Source organism: Odontomachus brunneus, unplaced genomic scaffold, assembly GCF_010583005.1.
Source record: "Odontomachus brunneus isolate Ranch 3 - 2012 unplaced genomic scaffold, Obru_v1 Obru_scaffold_053, whole genome shotgun sequence".
NCBI lineage: Eukaryota > Metazoa > Arthropoda > Insecta > Hymenoptera > Formicidae > Odontomachus > Odontomachus brunneus.
Window position 1 is genome coordinate 37112 of NW_022639503.1, and position 19494 is coordinate 56605.

General features: G+C 43.6%; 1 protein-coding gene across 3 annotated transcripts in view; it reads right to left on the reverse strand.

Annotated features, from left to right (window-relative positions):
* The window catches only part of LOC116845537 (Krueppel-like factor 14), a 435757-nt gene that overhangs the window by 10939 nt on the left and 405324 nt on the right, over positions 1-19494 (reverse strand). For all 3 annotated transcript variants that reach the window (XM_032818298.1, XM_032818299.1, XM_032818300.1), the window contains exon 5: positions 4588-4903. In XM_032818298.1, the coding sequence (XP_032674189.1) occupies positions 4588-4903 (316 nt within the window). The remainder of the gene's footprint in view (positions 1-4587; positions 4904-19494) is intronic.

Consider the following 19494-nt stretch of genomic DNA (forward strand, 5'->3'; position numbering starts at 1 on the left):
ACGTACGACTTATGTTATACATACTTAAAAATTGCATAAAATTCATACATATATATAGTGAAAAAATAAATTTTATGTTCGCGGATCTCAAAGAACTTGTTCTGATTGGAGAAACGATTTAACATCGTTCAAAAACGAAATGATAGAGAAGACGCGAAGTAATATCTCTCTGAAAGAAATCGAGAACGATTTATAAAACGGCATAATGTGCGACACATCGCGAATTATGAAGGAGTCGAGGCCTGGGATCTTTTTGCCTCTGATCGCCGCCCGTTGCTCATAACTATACACCATGCACTCGCGATGACATTGATTACGACGAGCATACGAACGACAAGAAATTCAACGCTCCAGCGCCAGCTGCCAATTTTAATTCATATATGGACGAGACATCTTCATCAGATCCGTTTTGCACCAGGTATCGACTCGATTGCGTGTTCCACGACAGATGATCTCTCACTCTTTGAGTTTTCTTAAAATGCAAAGAGCGCGCTGTCATGAATTATTATAATTGCATACTTCGAGACTAACTTTCGAAGCTAAATTTAACTTAATGTACTTTCTTTTATTTTTACATACAACTTTACTTTTGAACTGATTTATTCAGAGAATTATCTTTCTGACGCTTCACGCTATACAAATACCAAATTTGCATTAAAATTTTTATTAACAAATGACCAAAAATTTTACATTACACACAAATATTACATCTTAATTATATCGTAATACTTGTGTGTTTTTTAATATATGATATCATATTATACTATGTAAATGATATGTTACTCGCAATGTAAAGTTTTTAATTCGAGTCAGAACGCCTTCTTACGAATGCATGAAAAAGCAAGCGATCCTTCCAAAGCGCTGCGTCGAACGGCGCCGACCCGATCCGATCGACGGAAACAAGAAAAGTGCATCGGTTCGATCAATCTCAACTTGACACACTGAATTCTGGCGGGGCTTGTTTTTCCATGAAACTTGTACGTGATATTGATATAGATCGGCTTGTATTCCTTAGTATGTGCCGTATTAGTGCCGGTTAATTTGACACGACGTAAAAGTGTTTGTGGATAAAGATAAGACAAACATCGGCAGAAGGCGATTCGAAATCGAAAACTTCCAGATGACAAAACAACAAATATCTTCAAGCGATTTTAATTAAAACCCTGCGAATCAAGAGCCAATAGTATCTGATTCGGCCCGACTCATTATCGAATATAATTCGGTCTGATCTACAGGGTATATGTATTAAACTGACGATTAATAACATACTCGTTGTGCGCAGATAGAACTCATCAAATCGAACACAAAATTCTCCTACCATTTCAGAATCAATTTTCTTTAGTTAATAACTCAACATTTTACGTAGTTGTTTACGAAATGACACAGGAATTTTGTGTTTAGTTTGACGGGTTTTACTTGCACACAACGGATGTGTCATTAATTGTCAGATATCCTGTATATTCGCTTTGGTAAAATGAGACCTACTTGATAAAACTTCTCTTGTCTTCACAAAAAACTAACCCGGGTCGACTTGATCAAAGCTTGTATAGATTAGGTCGGTTATGTTTGACAATGAATCGGGCTGGATCGGATATTATTCGACCTTGATTTGCAGGGTTCCGATTTCGATACACTAATTCCACGCAAGATAAAATAACAATAAAGCGCGATCTGCTCACTGGATTATCATTGTAATTTTGTCATCAGCATAATGACTCGCGGACATGAAGCTGCTTTATTTATATCTTACATAAATTCGTAGGAGTATAAATAACGAAACGATACCGATCTACATTGTGGCAGCTGGATCGCAAGAATTTTGAAAGCGGCTCAATAAAACCATGCCGGTTATCCACCGACGCGTCCTCGACCGCGCCGTATTTCATCGAAGTCGTGTGTGCGAGGTCTCGCACCGTTTGCACTATAAACGCGGGATGGCGCGTTGTGCTCGACTGTACTGACGTAAATCCGTTTGCAGTCGCAGTAATCCAGCTCGTGCGTCTCTACCTAGATCCGTTCTTCATAAAGGAAAACGTCGTCTCTGTTGTTCGTTCGTGCGCTTCTTCGTTGCGATGTAAACGCCATCAGCGAAAATCAGATATTCTCCGCACTTCGAACTAACAACTATATATATATATTTCTTTCTTTTTTTCTCGCAACAACTATACCGCACCCGTCACAGTCCGTTAACCTCATGTTAGTGGATAGGAAATTACACGTTGATGAGTCACGTGGCGGGAACGCGCATAATTGAGATACATTTTACATAAAAAAAAAAAAAAAAAAACGGTAATCAATAGATAAAAATAAACCAGTAATTGTCACTTGCAAATGATTCTATTTCTCGCTAATAATTAATGAATCTTAGTTTAAGAAAAAAAGAATGATTCGGGCGACAGAGTATATTTGTGTATAGCATAGCTCGGGCTATGCTATACACAACAACAGACTATATAGAAAAAGAAACTATACAGAAAAAAGAACGTTTTCGCGCGTTCGACCATAATTCAAAAATGAAGATCGCGAGTTGCTTCGACAGCAACGCAATAGGAAAAGTTAGAGCCGCGATACGTCGTCGTGTCGGGGCAAGTTGGACGCGCGCTGGTCATCGTAAATCCGACGTTCCAATGGACAGACAAGAGAAGAGAGCGACTGGGAAGTATATTTGTCGTGAAGCATTACCACGAGCAGTTCGTCGCCGATCCACCGCAGGGGGCGCGCGCTGACATGCGGGTACCAGTACTCGCGTGAAGATACTCGTGTTCGCTCGGATGCAGACGTGCGTGTACGCAGAGAGATAGAAACGCGTGCGAAAGAGTAAGGGAGAAGAACAAGAGAAGATAGTAAGCGAGAGAGAAGAGTTAAAATTTATATCAGACGCGCTTCTTCCAGGTTTTTTCGTCGTACATCTTGACATGTCGCGATCAAACGGGACTAGATAACTCTCTCGGATTGTACAACGAACCGTGTAATTACAGAAACAAATATCATGCCAAATTCATGATACGATATCAAAACAACCCAGATAGACTTTCATGATAGTGTAACGTGAAATAATCGATGATAGCAACTTTACAAATTTTTTAATTATACTTTTGAAATAAGTATACTTATATACTTATTAATTATTTAATTCATATCATACAATAATGCACACGGAAAAAACAGTATGCAGCCAGATAGATTTTCATCATTATCACAACATGAGACAATCCACGATGGAAACTTTTGATCATTTTTTTTTTCATATTCCTCGTATTTCTATTTCGTCATTCTATATGATAAATATGAATGCCACATGGACCACTCATAAGGGATGCAATCTTTACAAATCGACTAATAATAAAGTCGCTAAAATTACGTAAGCCTGTCTATCTGGGAAGCTTTGTACGTTTTCGCGTGTTCTTCACTTTTGAAGATTTCATTTTAACTCGCGATTGAACTCACGGAGACTGTTTCGTGTATCGGTTCAAGGAAGACGCTTCGAAACCTTGACTAGATTTGAAAAAAAAACGGAGCTCGTGCGCTCAACACGGCGTGCCACATGAATGCGATGATTTGCGGGGAGCATAATGGATCGACGTCACGCTAATTGGGCGAGAAGAGCGAGTCGAAATTACTTACGCGCGTGCTCGGGCAAAGAAATCGTGACGGGACGTGTAAGATGAGGTTTGTTAGCGTGCGCCGGGTGTCACGAGATTAGATACTACGTTTTACTAGCCCCGGTCGGGGCTGCTTTCTGCCGCGGTGGGTGCACCCGGGGCCTCTTGGCACAATAGAAAACGACAGTCGCGAGCGCCCGCGGCGAGAGAGCAAATTAAACGAGATTTACGGAGCCCGCGCACGATCTATTAACCCTGAACGTGCTTATGCATTCGATGAAATACAGCGGCACGTACCGGGTCTACGTGTGTGCGACCGTGTACACGCCGATATCCAGCTGTTTCCGACCGATTTCGCGGCGATAATAAAGTCAGCCTTCGCACTTCGCGGCGAGCTGGACGAGTGTTGGCGCGATTTCCGCGCCACGTCTTCGTCGTCACACTTCAACGTATTCGGATTTATTTATAGGTGTTTACGCAACGCTCCATCGAAAGAAAGTAAGCGCAATTAGTCAACGACACGGTATTCTTCATCATTTCTCTCGGAGGATACGCCGCGCGACTTACCTCGTTTGCCGCGTGTTAATAAACGAACGGGAGGTATAACGACTTTAGCGAACCGACGTCCGTCGTGATCGGCGATACACGTATCCGAGAACAAAGCGATTTCTTCGAGCAACGTTCGCTAGAGACATCGTCGGCAGGACATTAAATTATTCTCGCATTGTCCGTCCGCGAGGTAAGCCTGCCTGGCGCGATCGCGCCGCGCCGACGGCGATATCAATTGCCAATTAATCACTAACTTTTATTCTACACGCCCGTCTCTCGATCGCGCCGCGTCCAGCCTCCGACTCTCTAACGCTTATCCACCGCGGCGTTCCCCTCTTCTTCTTCTCCCTCCCTCCTTGTCTCTCCCCACGGTCTTACGCAACGCGCGAGACACGCACTTGCCCAGGCGGGGACGCAACAGGTGAATAATACTTACAAAGACGCTTCCTTTATCCTCTGCAACGCGAGGAGGGCGGCGGAGGAGGAAACGAAGACAGAATCGGGCGGCTCCATCACGCGGACCGGCACGTCCCGTTCCCTGTCACGCTCCCTGTCCCGCTGCCTGTCGCGATCTCGTTCCCTTTCTCGATCCCGCGCCTCCCTCTCCCTGATCCCGGGCTCTCGTTCCTGTTGGCATTCCCTCTCGTTCTCGCCGCTCCTCTCGCGCACCCTGTCGCGCTCGCGCTCCCGGTTTCTCTCCCGGCCTCGATCTCGATTGTGATCTCTGTCCCACGCTGTTTCGCCCAACGACACTGCAAAAAGAAATGAGGCACCCGTCATACTCCCTCCGTCGTCAGGCTCGTTTATCTGTTCGTCTGTCGCGGTAGACAGTGTCGATGATCGCGGCTCTTCCTCCGGGTGAAAAATGAGACGTCGTGGCATTAATACAACTCGATGCCAGTATCTGGAATCGAAGCGATCGCGTTGGCAATTACACTTTGCAAATCCAAATGTATTATTTTTGCACGTACAAGCGTGTAATTTAATTGGACTCTTTTTGCGCACCTCTTTCGCTTTGGGATCGCATCACTTAACACGTTCGTATAAGTTATAATTTAATTTAGCATGTTTAAAGCGTTAAGTGACGTGACCATAAAAAACATGTAAAAAGACATTCAACCAAAATAACAAGTTTTTGCAGTATAAGAACTTACTCGTTGAACGGAAGAATTTCCTCTGACCATTTTTCATCAGTTTTAATGAATGTTCGCGTATCGCTGATAAAAATTTGAGGAAGAGCCTAGATACTCGTTATTGATAAAAAGTCAATCGACACTGTATTTTAAAAATATGCATAATTTAATAAATATCTATAAATTGTCTTCAGGAGTTAGACTATGTCTCACACGTGAGTTACTTGCACATCGACACAGTAGAAATTATCCGGATATAAAAGCCACGGAAGTCCGTGAGCACAGCTGTGCGTGCGTTATTATAATCCAAACAGGACCCTCAATAAGAATTGCCGATTTAACGGAGATTCTAACGGGGAACTTAAGTCACACCGTAACGACGTGCAACGATGTGCTAATACGCGGAAGGATATATCCGTTTAAAGGAGAGAGGCTGTCTTCGCAGATTGGGAAGCCATTTCTGAGAACCGGTATCACACCTACTGTCCAACTTGATTACGGTGTTTTCGCGGTAATTACGCGGTATCTCTCGCGGGGAGAGCGTACGATGTTACCGGGGGAGGGTAATTGCTATTATTTCTAGCCGGGGATAAAATTGCGCGTCACGATGTTGCGCGAAGACGCCAAATGCGAAAACGAATAATAATGGGAGCAGCGTATAATTTCTTTCGTGTACGACGCGTGTTTGCTACTTTGTGCGAACGTGCCAGTCGTGGCAGTCACGATACCGTGCCCTCGATCCATCAACGATCGAGGATCGAAGGTCGATGCCGGGCGAGCACGATGCACGGCTCATGCAACCTCTCTCGCGAATAAATCAGCAGCGCAACGCGGACGGCTCGTTTTCCTGCTCGCTCGAATCCTTCCCGAGACGCAATCCCGGGATGTGACGGCGCATTATAAATCGCCTTATGATTACTTTTGCACAAAGCTCTATGAGATCGCAGCGACCTGACTTAAAACACTACGTTTATCACCGACTGCTGCGGTGCATACGCCGAGCGTGCCCGAGTCGAATTTACAGGACCAACATTTCGACTCGGGTGATAAATGAACTCGTGTCTGCGATTGCCAGCAAATTTTTGCGAGTTTTCTTCTCTTCTATTTTTCATTCTCTTGTCTTCTTTGTACTTTCCGCGTAGTCATGCGAAAAATCGACAGGCACAGTTTATTGCCGCGTTACCACGGAACATTGCGATTCACCTCGCTATATCCGAGGAGTTTCGGCGACCTTCGACCCGTCGACACCGCGGCCGGCGCACCTTGATGCACCTTGTGCCGCGCTTCTTGCGATTTGTGCGCGTCGACCGACAGGCGTGTTAAATGCCCATGACATCGCTGTTACTAATTAATACGCGCTAGCCGCGGCCAATACATTTGCGAGATCGAGCGGACAGACGCGGTGAGCTCGCGGGAACGTCGTCGGCCGCGTCGCCGATAATATTTTGACCGCTCGCGTGGCCCTTCGCTCGATCATGGCAGCTCGCCGGCTCTCGATCGCAAGCGCGTAATCGTTGTAAAATCGTAATTTGCAGGCTCACCTTGTTACGCGATGGCGATGATGGCTTGTTTGCCGATAAACATGTAATTAGCGCCGTGTAATTCCGATTACACCGAAACCGCCGCGGTCTTTGTGCCAATTTCTCCCACGTTCCATTCAGCAGTCCGATACGGGGGATTAGAAGTGCATCGTTTGACGACTAATGGTGCCGATAATCGAGAGAACCTCGCGAACCAATCGATCTTCACAACCGCGTTAAATTACATCATTGTAATTCTACGGCAATTTCAAATCACGTGCGCGCGCGCGTCCCCGCGGATTGCAGGATTTACGTTAATGATTATGTTGGCCTTCGCGAGATATTTGCATTGCAAATTCCGTTTTTAATGGCAGGTACCACCGTGTTCATTAGTGTGTTGTGTTGATCGCTATGATGCTTCAGTTGAGAGCGCGTCCGCCGGGAAAGATTCTTTGGGACGGAAAGTTGTACACGATATAAAGTATCGCGCAACGTGTCACAGCGCGAATTATACTATCACTGTGGAAGAGGAGATGCAAATCTCCGCACGAAAATCTATGTCCGCGCTGATACGTCTAAATTGACTCGAGTCGATCGTACATTCAGGAATTACGCGACAGCACGTGGAGTTAGCACGTGGCGCACGCTCGTAAGTTAAGCGGAACGTTCGTGCGGAACGATCGCTTAAGCCGACGCGATATGAAACCTAATGCTTCCCTCTCGTCCTCGCGAACTCGAGCGGCCGCCCGAGGTGCACAGCCGACATACACGTACCGTTGTGTGCTTCTCTGCGCCTCTTACGACACTACGCGCACCTACTTACGTCATGTATTCGTGATGGACTCGCGTCAAACTAATGAGTAAATTCAAGAGTAAGGCACCTCGGAGAGACCACTCATAAATTCGCTATTTGTCGGACAATATTATGTTTCTATATTATTTCTTTTATTGTTTGAATAATAAATGTTAATTTGAGACGAGGTCCATATATAGATTATTATAAATATGAGAAATATTATTTTTTGTTTTTCTTATTAACGCTTTATTTTTGCATCGATTAATTTAGTAAAAATACACAGATAATAGAAAGAGGCATATAAGTGTTTGAATATGTATACATGTGCACATTGAGAAAAAATATTTGAAAATTTATTTGTGGGATATAAAGTTTACTTCTGCGAATAAGTTCTTTATCTTATAAGTAAATTTTCAAATATTTTCTTCTCTCAGTGCATGTATTTCGAATATTAACATGAGTTCAACTTTTCACCGCTGTATTTTCCAAATAAAACAACCAATAATTTTGAAATTTGCATATAATATAGTCGGTTTTAAGTCGGTATTAGTTTTTAATATCGCAGTAATTTATTTCAAAGCCTTAACTTTAGCTTACAGGGAATTAAAAACAGCCCCCAAGAAACACGTATAAAAAGTTTTGCAATTTTAAATATCTCGATTCTTGGATGATCAATCATTTCCTGATTGCACGAGCAGTTGAATAACATTCTAATTTATATGTGTAGTGCGTTTAAGTGAATTCTTAACAAACCCACTTACGATCTCCATAAGTGCTGGCACAATGAACCATGTGCGTGCGTCGCGAAGAGTACGTCAAGGGACGATCGATTTCTCGAAGAAATCGGAGAACAGACACGCGCGTAATTCGAGCAAAGCACGCAAACACGCACGCGTGTCTTCACGGTTAATCGCACGTTTCGATTTCCCATCCTTTTTGTCGCGGCCGGTCTCTCTCTCTCTCTTTCTCTTCCTTCCGTCTCTTTCTCTCCCGATCGAGAAGTGCCTTCAAATCGAGGAATCATTACGAATTCAGCCACGGCCGGGCTATGACGCGGTAAAAGCGGTGTTATTAACCGCAATTTCCGTGCACTGTACGGGACGGTTTCGCTTAATTAGCCGACCACTTCGGACACTTTTTCTCCCTCTCTCGCCGAGTCTCGTTCCGGGTGTCTCGTTAGGGCTATTAACTCCTCTCATAGCTCTACTTGAAACCTATGATCTGCAGTATCTAATGGGGCACGCAGTCGTCAGAACTCGGAATGACCTGACAAGGAAACGCCCGACATCGCCGACGTGTATTCGCTCTTCTCCTTTTTCCCAGATTCCTCTCTGTCTCCTTTTCCCTCTCTCGTTGTCTCATTACTGACCACAGTGACGGTTACGTAATTGGCTGTTCGCGTAAAAATACGTATCGGCGGGCGCGTGATTGGCGTCGCTCGAAAGTCGGGCTGACGTGTTTAATTATGCCGGGCTGAGAGAAGTACCGGCTTCCGGTACGAATTAGTGAGACCACGCGCAGACAGTCTGGTGCCGTTAATTTTGGATTAATAATTCACCAGCTGGGCTCTCTTGTCCCACATTTTAGTGCCATTTATAATGTGCGGACGAGAAAAAAGAATTTACCCCCTGTCAATATGCGACGCTCACTCCGCGCGTTTGATTCGACGGTTACAAGTACGATTGTTAATCCCGGCTTGTTTAATCCACTCGGCGAATTTCTGAAGTCTCGAATTCATACAGCAGAGCTTCGCCCCCTTCTCCACCCTTGCCTGCCTCTCTTTGTCGCAAAGGAGCGGGCGGGAGGGGGGGTTGATCCGTCCATCCGTCTCGCATTCACTACATCGTTGCCTCGCCCACGCCGGCAACGGGGTTAATCCCGAGCATTACCGGTAATAATGCGGTTTTACCGCGCGTTTTACCTTTTCGTCCGTTTCACCCTCCCTCCGCTCCTCCCAGCCTTCCGCCGCCGTCCGTTTCACCTTCGTACGCTTCTTCTTTTTCTCGCGCACACGTAGCCGACGCTCGCGGCGGCCGCGCGCGAGACTACGTCCAGGGGGTAATTGATAATGTTAAACGCCGGGGTTAATCCGCCGATTTATGGGCAGAGTGCGCGCGAGTGAATTTTTAGAATCCGCCAAATTGAGGGATAATCGTCCGACGTTAATGCCGCGCGCCGCTAAAGATCGCCGGGCGCGCGATAGGCTAAGGGTGGTCGAGGAAGATAAGTGGCAGTTCGGAGGTTATGGCGTTTCGCGCGATTCCGGTGGCGAATAAAAGGCCCCGCTAATCCGCTAAGGAAAAGAGCGGGTGCTTGAATCGACCGAGAGAATCGCGGCGTTAGGCCGTCGAGGATGAAGCGCTTGACTTCGTGACCCCCAGGCGAAAGAAGTCACTCGACGAAGACTTTGCAATGCGATGCATACACGCGCCTGCACGGAGCGACGAATTGCTCGATTCAGAGTTACCGGAAAGACACGAAAATAAATATGGCGATTTTGAATTATTTCGTGTATTCGGAAGGTGTCGTACAAAAGAATGATCGAATTTGTTCGAGAAAGAAACGACTTTATCCAATTTTTGGAGCTGTGGCGCAACTTTGTGAAGTCACCAGAGTGTATCATGTATACAAAGTTATTTCCCCTTTGATAAAAAATAATAAAACTCTGGTTTTAAGATTGTCGGCGAAATCGATATGAATTACATTAATTCCACATTATATTATCAAGTGTTTCAATATATAAAATGACGATCAAATTTATTCGAGAAAAACGACTCTATAAAATTTTTGAAGTGGAAAAAGTGCAATTTCGTAAAGTCGTCAGAGAGTGTCGTATAGTACAAAAAAAATTATTTCCTCTGATAAAAATAATAAAACTCTGGTTTCGAGATTGTCGGCGAAATCGATATGCATTGCATTACTTCCACTTAAATTACTTGAAATGTTTCGACAACGAAGGCACATCTCATTCAAAGTAAATGGCCGGTAAAACGCTGGTACTCTCTCATCTTGACCTACTTGTTTAAATGTGAGAAGTTGAAATACACACGAGAGAGAAGGAGAGACGACTGCCAACGCGTCCGTATCAGCTGTACAAAACGGGCGATCAGCGGATCCCGTTTGCCGCGTACGGCAACGTCGATTATCGCACATTGTATAATCCAGCGGGTGGGCGCATTAGCGCACAGAAATATGCGCATATGCTGGCTCGCGTGCGCGTCCGCGGATGGAAGGTGGGTGGACGTGCCACCCGCGTCGCGGAACTCGTTAGGCGTCGGTGTTTTCAATTAAGTTTCCGGTCGCTCGCGCTAATCCGCGCGCGGCTCGCACCACCAGGCCCGCGTCGATTAATCGCGGTGTATTATTTCTCATGCTGCCGGCGCGGGCCCATTACGACGTTTGGAAAATTTATCGACGCGCCGCTGCGCCGTACAAAGTACCGGTTATCCGTCAGGTGCGAAGATAACGCGCGATAACGTCTCTAAACGTTATTCACCCTCGATACCGTAAGTTCACCGGCGAAATATAGTCGAGAAGCGATTGCATTTTGCGGTCCCACGGACGCGATCGCGCTGTGCAAACTTTCGCGCGGGTATCTCCGCGTTTTGCGGGAATGGGGAAGAAGGATAGGGAAGCGGGAGAGAGAGACAGGGAGAAAGAGAGAAGGAAGCACGTGGGCCGAAACAATCGGCGGCACGTGGGCGCGCGCTCAAAGTTCGCGAAAATCTTGTACGATCGTGTGATACCTCAGAAGTGCGGAATAACCACGAGGGATACACAATGTTGGAGTAATTCATCGTTTCCACACGGCCGATAAGACATGTAGACATATATATTAGCGACGGACGTGATAAATATATTTTTGCGTTACAAATATCCTCGCGTGATAATTACGGAAATCGTGCACACCGAAGGACAGATTGAATTAACATAACCTTTTCTTCGGTCGTGGGAAACAGAATCTCTGGCTTTTATGAATCCAATTCGGCGTTTAAAAACCAGAAATCCTATTTCTTGAGAAACAGTATATCTTTTTTGATTCTTACAAACCGAATTCAATTCTTAAGAACAGGAATTTCTATATCTTTCAAAATCAAAACGCATTTAATTGCAACATTGTCAGTTCAATCAGTTTTTTTTCCGTGTTTGTCGTACTATACTTGCAAAAATTGTCACTCACTGCAGAGAAAATCGGGCATTAATCGGTGGAAATTTTCTTTGACTAAAATAATCGATAAATTACTGATCAAAATTGATCAATCCTTATGCATATGTGATCACGCACGAGTAATATAATCAACTGATGAAATTAATTATTAATCAATGAATAAATCAGTCACATCAAAGTTTGATTAATAATTGATTTCATCAATCGATTCAAAGTCATCTGTCAAATTACACATGATGATTGATTAATTTTAAGTGTCGACTTGTCGGTTATTACACAGTGAAAGAAAATTTTCATCAATTAACGTCCAACGCTCCGAGTGCAGGGACGTGTGATTGCGTCGTGATATTTATTTGCGCTCGGTCGGAACGGGATTTAACACGGGTCAAAATACGCAACGCGCTCCACTGACGGAAATCTCGCTCAGGCGATTAAGATTCGCGTTTCGTCGCGTTTGCGACCTGAGATCTCGCGGTGGGCGAGCCGGCCGCGCAACCCCGTGACGCAAGTGCGGAGCGGGCGATTATCTCTTTGTCAAGCGGCGCATTAACGTGTCTTTATCGTAATTAAGCGCCGCCTCGTGCACGCTAATTGACAAAGGCGTAATTGCGCGGTGAAAGTAAACGCGGAAATAGAGTTACACGTGCCAATCCGTGTCGGAGCCGCGGAGCGTTCGCGAAATCGGCGGTTCGCCTTGCTCGCGCCGCGCGGCTAGAAATATCATCGACGTGCAGATCGCGCGCGATGAAAGGCAGTTTAATATTTATCATGCGATCGCGGTGTGACGCGACTTCAATCTTGGAACTTCTGCTCGTGGATAGCAGCGTGGCTCTCGCCAACTTCCCCGACTTTTTTCCAAATCGGGTTCTTCGCTCGCACGCGCGCGGACACACATACACTCGCACATGCTGCAGTGATTTCTCTTGGCGTATCATGACGTGTATCCTCGGCGATGAGAATAAGGTCCTCGGACGAAATCAGCCTGGATCTCACTACCGGTATTATTAATCTCGATTAATCACGGCGAACGTCGCGGAAAGTGCATAATTCATTAACGACCCGGAAGAGTCATCGCGCGCAGTCGTATGCTCGTAAAACACACGGGAGCACGATGGCGCTCAGATTAAGATATGCGTCGGCAAGCAATCGATTCGCGTTGAATTAATCTCGACTATGTCTTTACGACACTCACTGTCGCGCGATAAATTGAACCTTCGTTACCGCGTCTCCTCGGGGGGCCTCTTTTCTTCCTCCTTCTCTCTCTCTCTCTCTTCCTTTCTTCACTCTTTCTCCTTTCTTTTTAATACGCGTCGTAAATATCGCGCCATCAAAGGTGACGCGGACGCATACGCATTTTTCGCGGTCGTTAATGGAACACTTTTTATTCACATGTTATTCGGTATCCCGCGATGTTAATAAGAATGGCGTGACGTGTATCGTATATTATCGTGTCGCACGAGATCGGAGGCCCGACTTTGTTCGACTTGACCGTTCTTTCAGCAAGAACGTGTATTAAACTCATTCCCGCACGTGTCCTTCCGCCTGCCGAAAAATGAAATCTCATCTTCAGACGCGCGATTCGATCGTCAAGCTGGCGCTAAACGATTCGATTGCTTCGCTTCATGCGAGTTAATAGACTAAACGCAAACTTCACATTTGCATTCGCGAATCGTGTTTTTGCGTTTAGCACGCTAAACGTGCCACTCGAGATATTAACGCACATAATCACGCCCAATCAAATTCAATACCGGACATCCATATCGCACGAATATGTGCGATAACGATGCGAGAGGATTCGTTCAATTAGAGCCGCCGGATATATCGCGGAAGACAATGTTATGTTGCACTCTCGACAGAGTGGTAAAAGCCGGCTAAACGAGCGGCCGGGGAATACGTGGACTAGGTGAAAGCGCGGGAGTTAACCGTTCGGAAGATAAGTCCCTCGCGGGCAGCGGCTCGAATTGTTACACCCACGCTGATCATGCATAAACATCCGGGAGAGTCGTCGCGGAGGTAGTGCGACGAGGCCGCGCGCACATGTGATCGAAGAAACGGGACGAGACAAACACCGGTTAATTGGGGGAATCCTAATGTCGAGATGGATGGATATCTTATTACCTGTAGTGCTTCTCGCACGCGCGTCGGCGACTATATAATACGAGGAGATCGGCGATTGATGCGCGCGAACCGGACAGAGGAGAAGCAGCCCCCTCGGCGGACGGAATACAGCGATGCGGGGCGCATTACGAGCGTTAACAGATATACAGCTCGAGTCGCCACGACACTCGTGATTAATCGCGCCCGAGAAAACCGTGCCGTCGGAATGCATTACCGGCGTAAAATGTTACCGCACGCGGGTCTTCCCTTTCTCGTATGGATGCCGCGCGTCCGTCCTCTCCAGAACCGGTCACGATGGTAATGGTATCAAAATGGGTGGTCACGAGAGGTCGAAATCCCGAACATCGAACTTCGTGAACTTCGAGAGAACTACGAACCTCGTTATAAATCCGCGGGCAATTATAAGTATAATGAGCGCCACGAGGGAACGCTGTGATCTCGCGTTTCGGTTTCAGGACTTCGCCGGCCACGGCTTTAAATCCGCATGGACACGAAGGACTCGACATATCGTGCGAATTCGCGCCTCGTTATGGACGGTCGCGTTGTGGGCTTGCCGTAATATCCGGCTTATTGCGCGGGATCAGCTGTGGTATAAATTACAGACAAGCAGGCCGCGGAGGATACACGGGGAGAGGGGAGAGAATTTTATAATCATAATTACTGTAGCATTTTGTTAATTGGAAATGAGAAACAGATCGATACTGTGCAATAATCGATTTATTCTTTTATTTCGTATGTGCTATTTATATTTTAGAAACTGAATGCTATTAAAACACTCGCTATGTTCCTACACTGAGAGAATAAAATCTGAAAAATATTTATGTGAGTACTAATTAGTGAATATTAATGACATATTTAGATTTAAACCTGAACTCATTAAATAAACAATTGCTCTTATAAAAAGCTACATAAAAGAGAAGGACATTCTTGTTTAAAAATATCTTTATTTTTGACATCTCATTTCAAGATTAGCATGTAAAAAAAAATGTTTAAAAAATACATTTTTTCTTATTTGAACAATATTTTATTTTAGAGAAAGAGAGAGTACAAATATGTTGTTAATACCCGCCGAATAAATATTTCTTATTTCTTAAATATTTTTTCTCTCAATGTAGCGAAGCATGATAAAATTTAAGCGAAATTTTTTATGTTCCTTAGCAAAACAAATCTTACTGACAGTCTAGTCCTGCACCACTATTAGAAACATAAGTAGTAAAATTGAAACAACAATATTGAAAATTTATATAAAAAAAAAAACTAGAATAATCCCTCCATATAATTCCATATAATCCTTCCATATAATCCTTCCATATAATTCTTTTTATGTTCCTTAGCAAAACAAATCTTACTGACAGTCTAGTCCTGCACCACTATTAGAAACATAAGTAGTAAAATTGAAACAACAATATTGAAAATTTATATAAAAAAAAACTAGAATAATCCCTCCATATAATTCTTCCCTTGCGAGAAATCTAACAATCCATCAACGGTTGATGGACAAGCCGTGGCATATGGTCTCTGCGAGTCCTGTTAGTCGTGACGCCAAGCTACGGCGGCGCATGCACGGTATCGTCCTGAGCCGATACCTTCGCCCGTAATCGTCTTGAAGCGATTTAAGGCGAAGGAAGTACGCATGCCACAGGTCGTTCCTCAACTGTTCGCTGTACGCGCGTTGACTTTTCCAACGTGACGCTCGAGACTTCGCGAGAACCCCAGAGGTCAATAGCGCGGCGCGATTACGTATATCGATGGCTATTAGGCGCGGTCTATTCACGGCTCGACTCGGTCGTAGTTCACCGCGTTCCACGATAACCCCTCGCCTTCGTCTGGAGAGTCCCAGCAGCATGTGCACGACTGACAGCTGATTAAGATGGAAGGAGGAACGTTGATCCAAGTAGACTTTCCGCGCAAACGCAAGTGTCATTAGAATTTCAACAAGAAAATTAGAATCCTTTGAAAAGAAAATATTGAAATTTTTTAATATTGAAATATGCATTTTTATTGCATGTTTATATAAGGAGTGTTTCGAATGTTCGATTTTTTCTCGAGTCAGACCGTCTCAGTAGTGTTGGGTATTGATTGATTGAAGTTTTCTTTGATTAAAATAATCAGCAAATCAGTAATCAAAAAATTAATTAATTGTCATGTGTAAAATCGCAAATAATTTCATCGATTAATGAAATTAATTATAAAATAAAACTTTGATTGTGAAATTGATTATACACAGTAGTCAATAACTAATTTTATCACAATCGATTAAATTATTCGTGATTACATTTATGACGATTAATAATGTTCATTGATTTGTTGTTGGTTGTTTCGGTTATTTTTTTCAATTTTTGTGATCAAAGAAAATTTTTTAGTGACATTGCTTCTCAGACCTTTTTAAGCCTCAGGCATTCTCACTATCTTGGAACCAGCTTTCTTTTTTCATTAGATTCTAATTTTCAATCGTGATTATTTAATTTTCAAAAAAAGCACACACGATGACGGCATTAAGGCAATCTCTACTTCGCTTACAAGATGCACGCGATTGCGCAAGCAATGAATGTTCCCGCGAGATAGTTAGTTCTCAGCGATAAAGAAGCTCGCATCTTCACGGCGCGTCGAACAATCTTTACGATCGTGTAATAAAATCGCTTCATCGTCGATATCGGGATGACGTAGCATTTGCGCGAAAGGTTGCACGGAGAGCAACATATTAGAATAACGTACAGTGAGAATTCAATTGTTACGTCGGTAATCTACATACAAAGTGTCATCGGTTATCCTAAATATCATCCGCAGAAACGAACACCTTTGTCGAACAAGTTGCAACGCTGATGCTTGACCTTTCGACGCTCGCGTCCTTCCCGCGGGGAGAAAAATCACCGGTGCTTCGCGCAGATCTGCCTTGATCTCGCAATTACATTGCGGTATCGTTCGACGAAATCAAAACGTGAAGTAATCGATATATGTCGGTGATTCTCTCCGCGGACTTATCCATCTCACACGACGTAGCAGAGATCCTTCAAGACACGATTTGTGTTCGATTTCCACATCGCATAGAATCCTTTGTCGTCGAGCCAAAAAGATACACCACCATGTATTTCGTCATGGATGCGCGCCGATTTCTGGCGAGTAAGACACGACTGTCTGACTTGTTGGCCAATCTGCGACTCACCAGATGATTTTCATATTGCGTTAGTGGGAAATCATTGAATCAATATATTCATAATCAATAGATGAGAATGACAGTTACAAAGAATAGTTAAAAAAAATAGAAGAAAAAATGTTTCGTTAAGTGCAGTATTTTTTAAAGAACATCAAGAAGAAGGAAGCCAACAGAAAATCTCTCTTACAAGTAATACTACCCAAGTACCACACGTCGGTCTTCTTGAAACTTTGCACACATGTAGTACATCGAAAAACATTAGACATATATTTTTTATTTTGGCTAACAAGGTATTTTAAGGTTAGAAAACGTATTCGAAAATTTTACACTCTATAGCACCATGATAACTAATGCTACTCCATGAACGTCATTCTTTTACAGTTTTTACGACATTACTCTATTATAATTTTATTGTCTGAATGTTTCTGAAGTCGCTAATTATGATTTTGACATTAATTTTGCAAGATTCAAAATGGCGGACCGAAATCGCAGACATTTCAAAGACTTTATTCAAAGTCAGTTTCGAAGAAGTTTCTTAAATCTCGCAAAACTAATGTCAAAATCATAATTAGTGACTTCAGAAATATTCAGACAATCAAATTATAATAGAGTAATGTCGTAAAAGCTGTAAAAGAATGACGCTCAGGAGTAGTATTAGTTATCATGGTGTTATAGAGTTAAATTTTCGAATGCGTTTTCTAACCTTAAAATGCCTTGTTAACCAAAATAAAAAAATACGTATCTAATGTTTTTCGATGTACTACATGTGTGCAAAGTTTCAAGAAGATCGGCGTGTGGCATTTGGGTAGTGTTATTTGTTAGTTGCGAAACTAACTACAAAATTATTATATTACTAACTACAAAATTATATAACTACAAAATTATTATATTACTAACTACAAAATCATATAACTACAAAATTATTATATTACTAACTACAAAATTATATAACTACAAAATTATTATATTACTAACTACAAAATTATATAACTACAAAATTATTATATTACTAACTACAAAATTATTATATTTCATTTTCCACTGAGTGGGTTTTGCAACTGAGATAATGTGATGAATTTGCTTCCTTATTGATTGTGTATCAAAAAGACTTCGTTCAACTTCAGTATTTCTTCATTATTAGAAATAAGGGCCTCTCATAAAATTATCTCTCACAACATTAACTTTCATCTTGTGAGAACAATGTGACACGCCGCGAGCTGACCAGACCTGTCGAAGACAAGCTCCTCGAAGTCGCCGCGACCGCCCCAACACTGTCGCAGGTGTTTAACCTTCGCGAGAACTAGCGCGGGCGTGTTTCACCTGCGCGTCCGACCGAGAAGGCAGGCCGCGCGCGGAGAGCACGCGCGCGGCACGTACGTACAGCGTGCGGATTTCACCTCAGCTGTGCCGGGTGTGCGGTCAATAAATTTGCGATTTTTCCGAGACACGGTTCTTCCCACCCCATCCCACCGCGCCCGCCGCACCATCCCGCAGGATGGCTTTTTTCCAGGTCGCAGCGTATGCACACATACACGCGTACACACACACACACACACATACATACACACAGATACACATAGGTACGGAGCCGCGGCCCGGGAAAAGGACGGCGGCGATTACACGGATAATAAATTAACGCGCACGACCTTATCGAGCCATATAATTCATCACGAGATTACGTGCGCGACCTGACTTCGCAGCGCGTGTATTCCGCCGCCGCCGCGGTCGACCCGATATGGCGCTTTTGCACATTAACCTCGTAAAACTCTAATAGCACTCGACCCCTTACACCTGTAATACGGTACGGCGACGTGAAAGTTCGGAGCGCGGAAGGAGACCGAGTCGGGACCAAGGTAAACGCTCGTTAGACCCCGAAGACGCGCATCGTTAGAAGAAGGATGTACTCTCGGTCTACTTGGGGCACTTTTCCGTCAGAGGTAACGACCTTTCACGAAAAACAGATAGTAATATTAACCCTTGACTCGCTCCACAACTGCCGCTTACCTCCGCGTTGGCCCATTATCCTCCTATATTCGCGCTCAGTACGAGCTTGTTATTATCAGTCGGAAGGATACCTTAATTCCGAAATAAATTAATGAAAAAAATATACGCACTATTACACAGTAGTATCATGAATTACACGGAAAAAACATTTGGCTGGATTAAACAAATGTCTGGTGAAATATGAACGAACCAGAATTTTAGTAATTTCAACCTACAATTCTATTTCGTTAATATTTCATCAGGCATTTGGTTAATCCAACCAAACATTTTTTTTTATGTACGTTAGCAATGTACGTGGCATATAATGGAAAAGCATAATTTTATGTGTATTATAAGCGCAAACGATTCAAAAAGAAGAAATATATATATATATATATATATATATATATATATATATATATATATATATATATATATATATATATATAAAAATATATATATATATATATA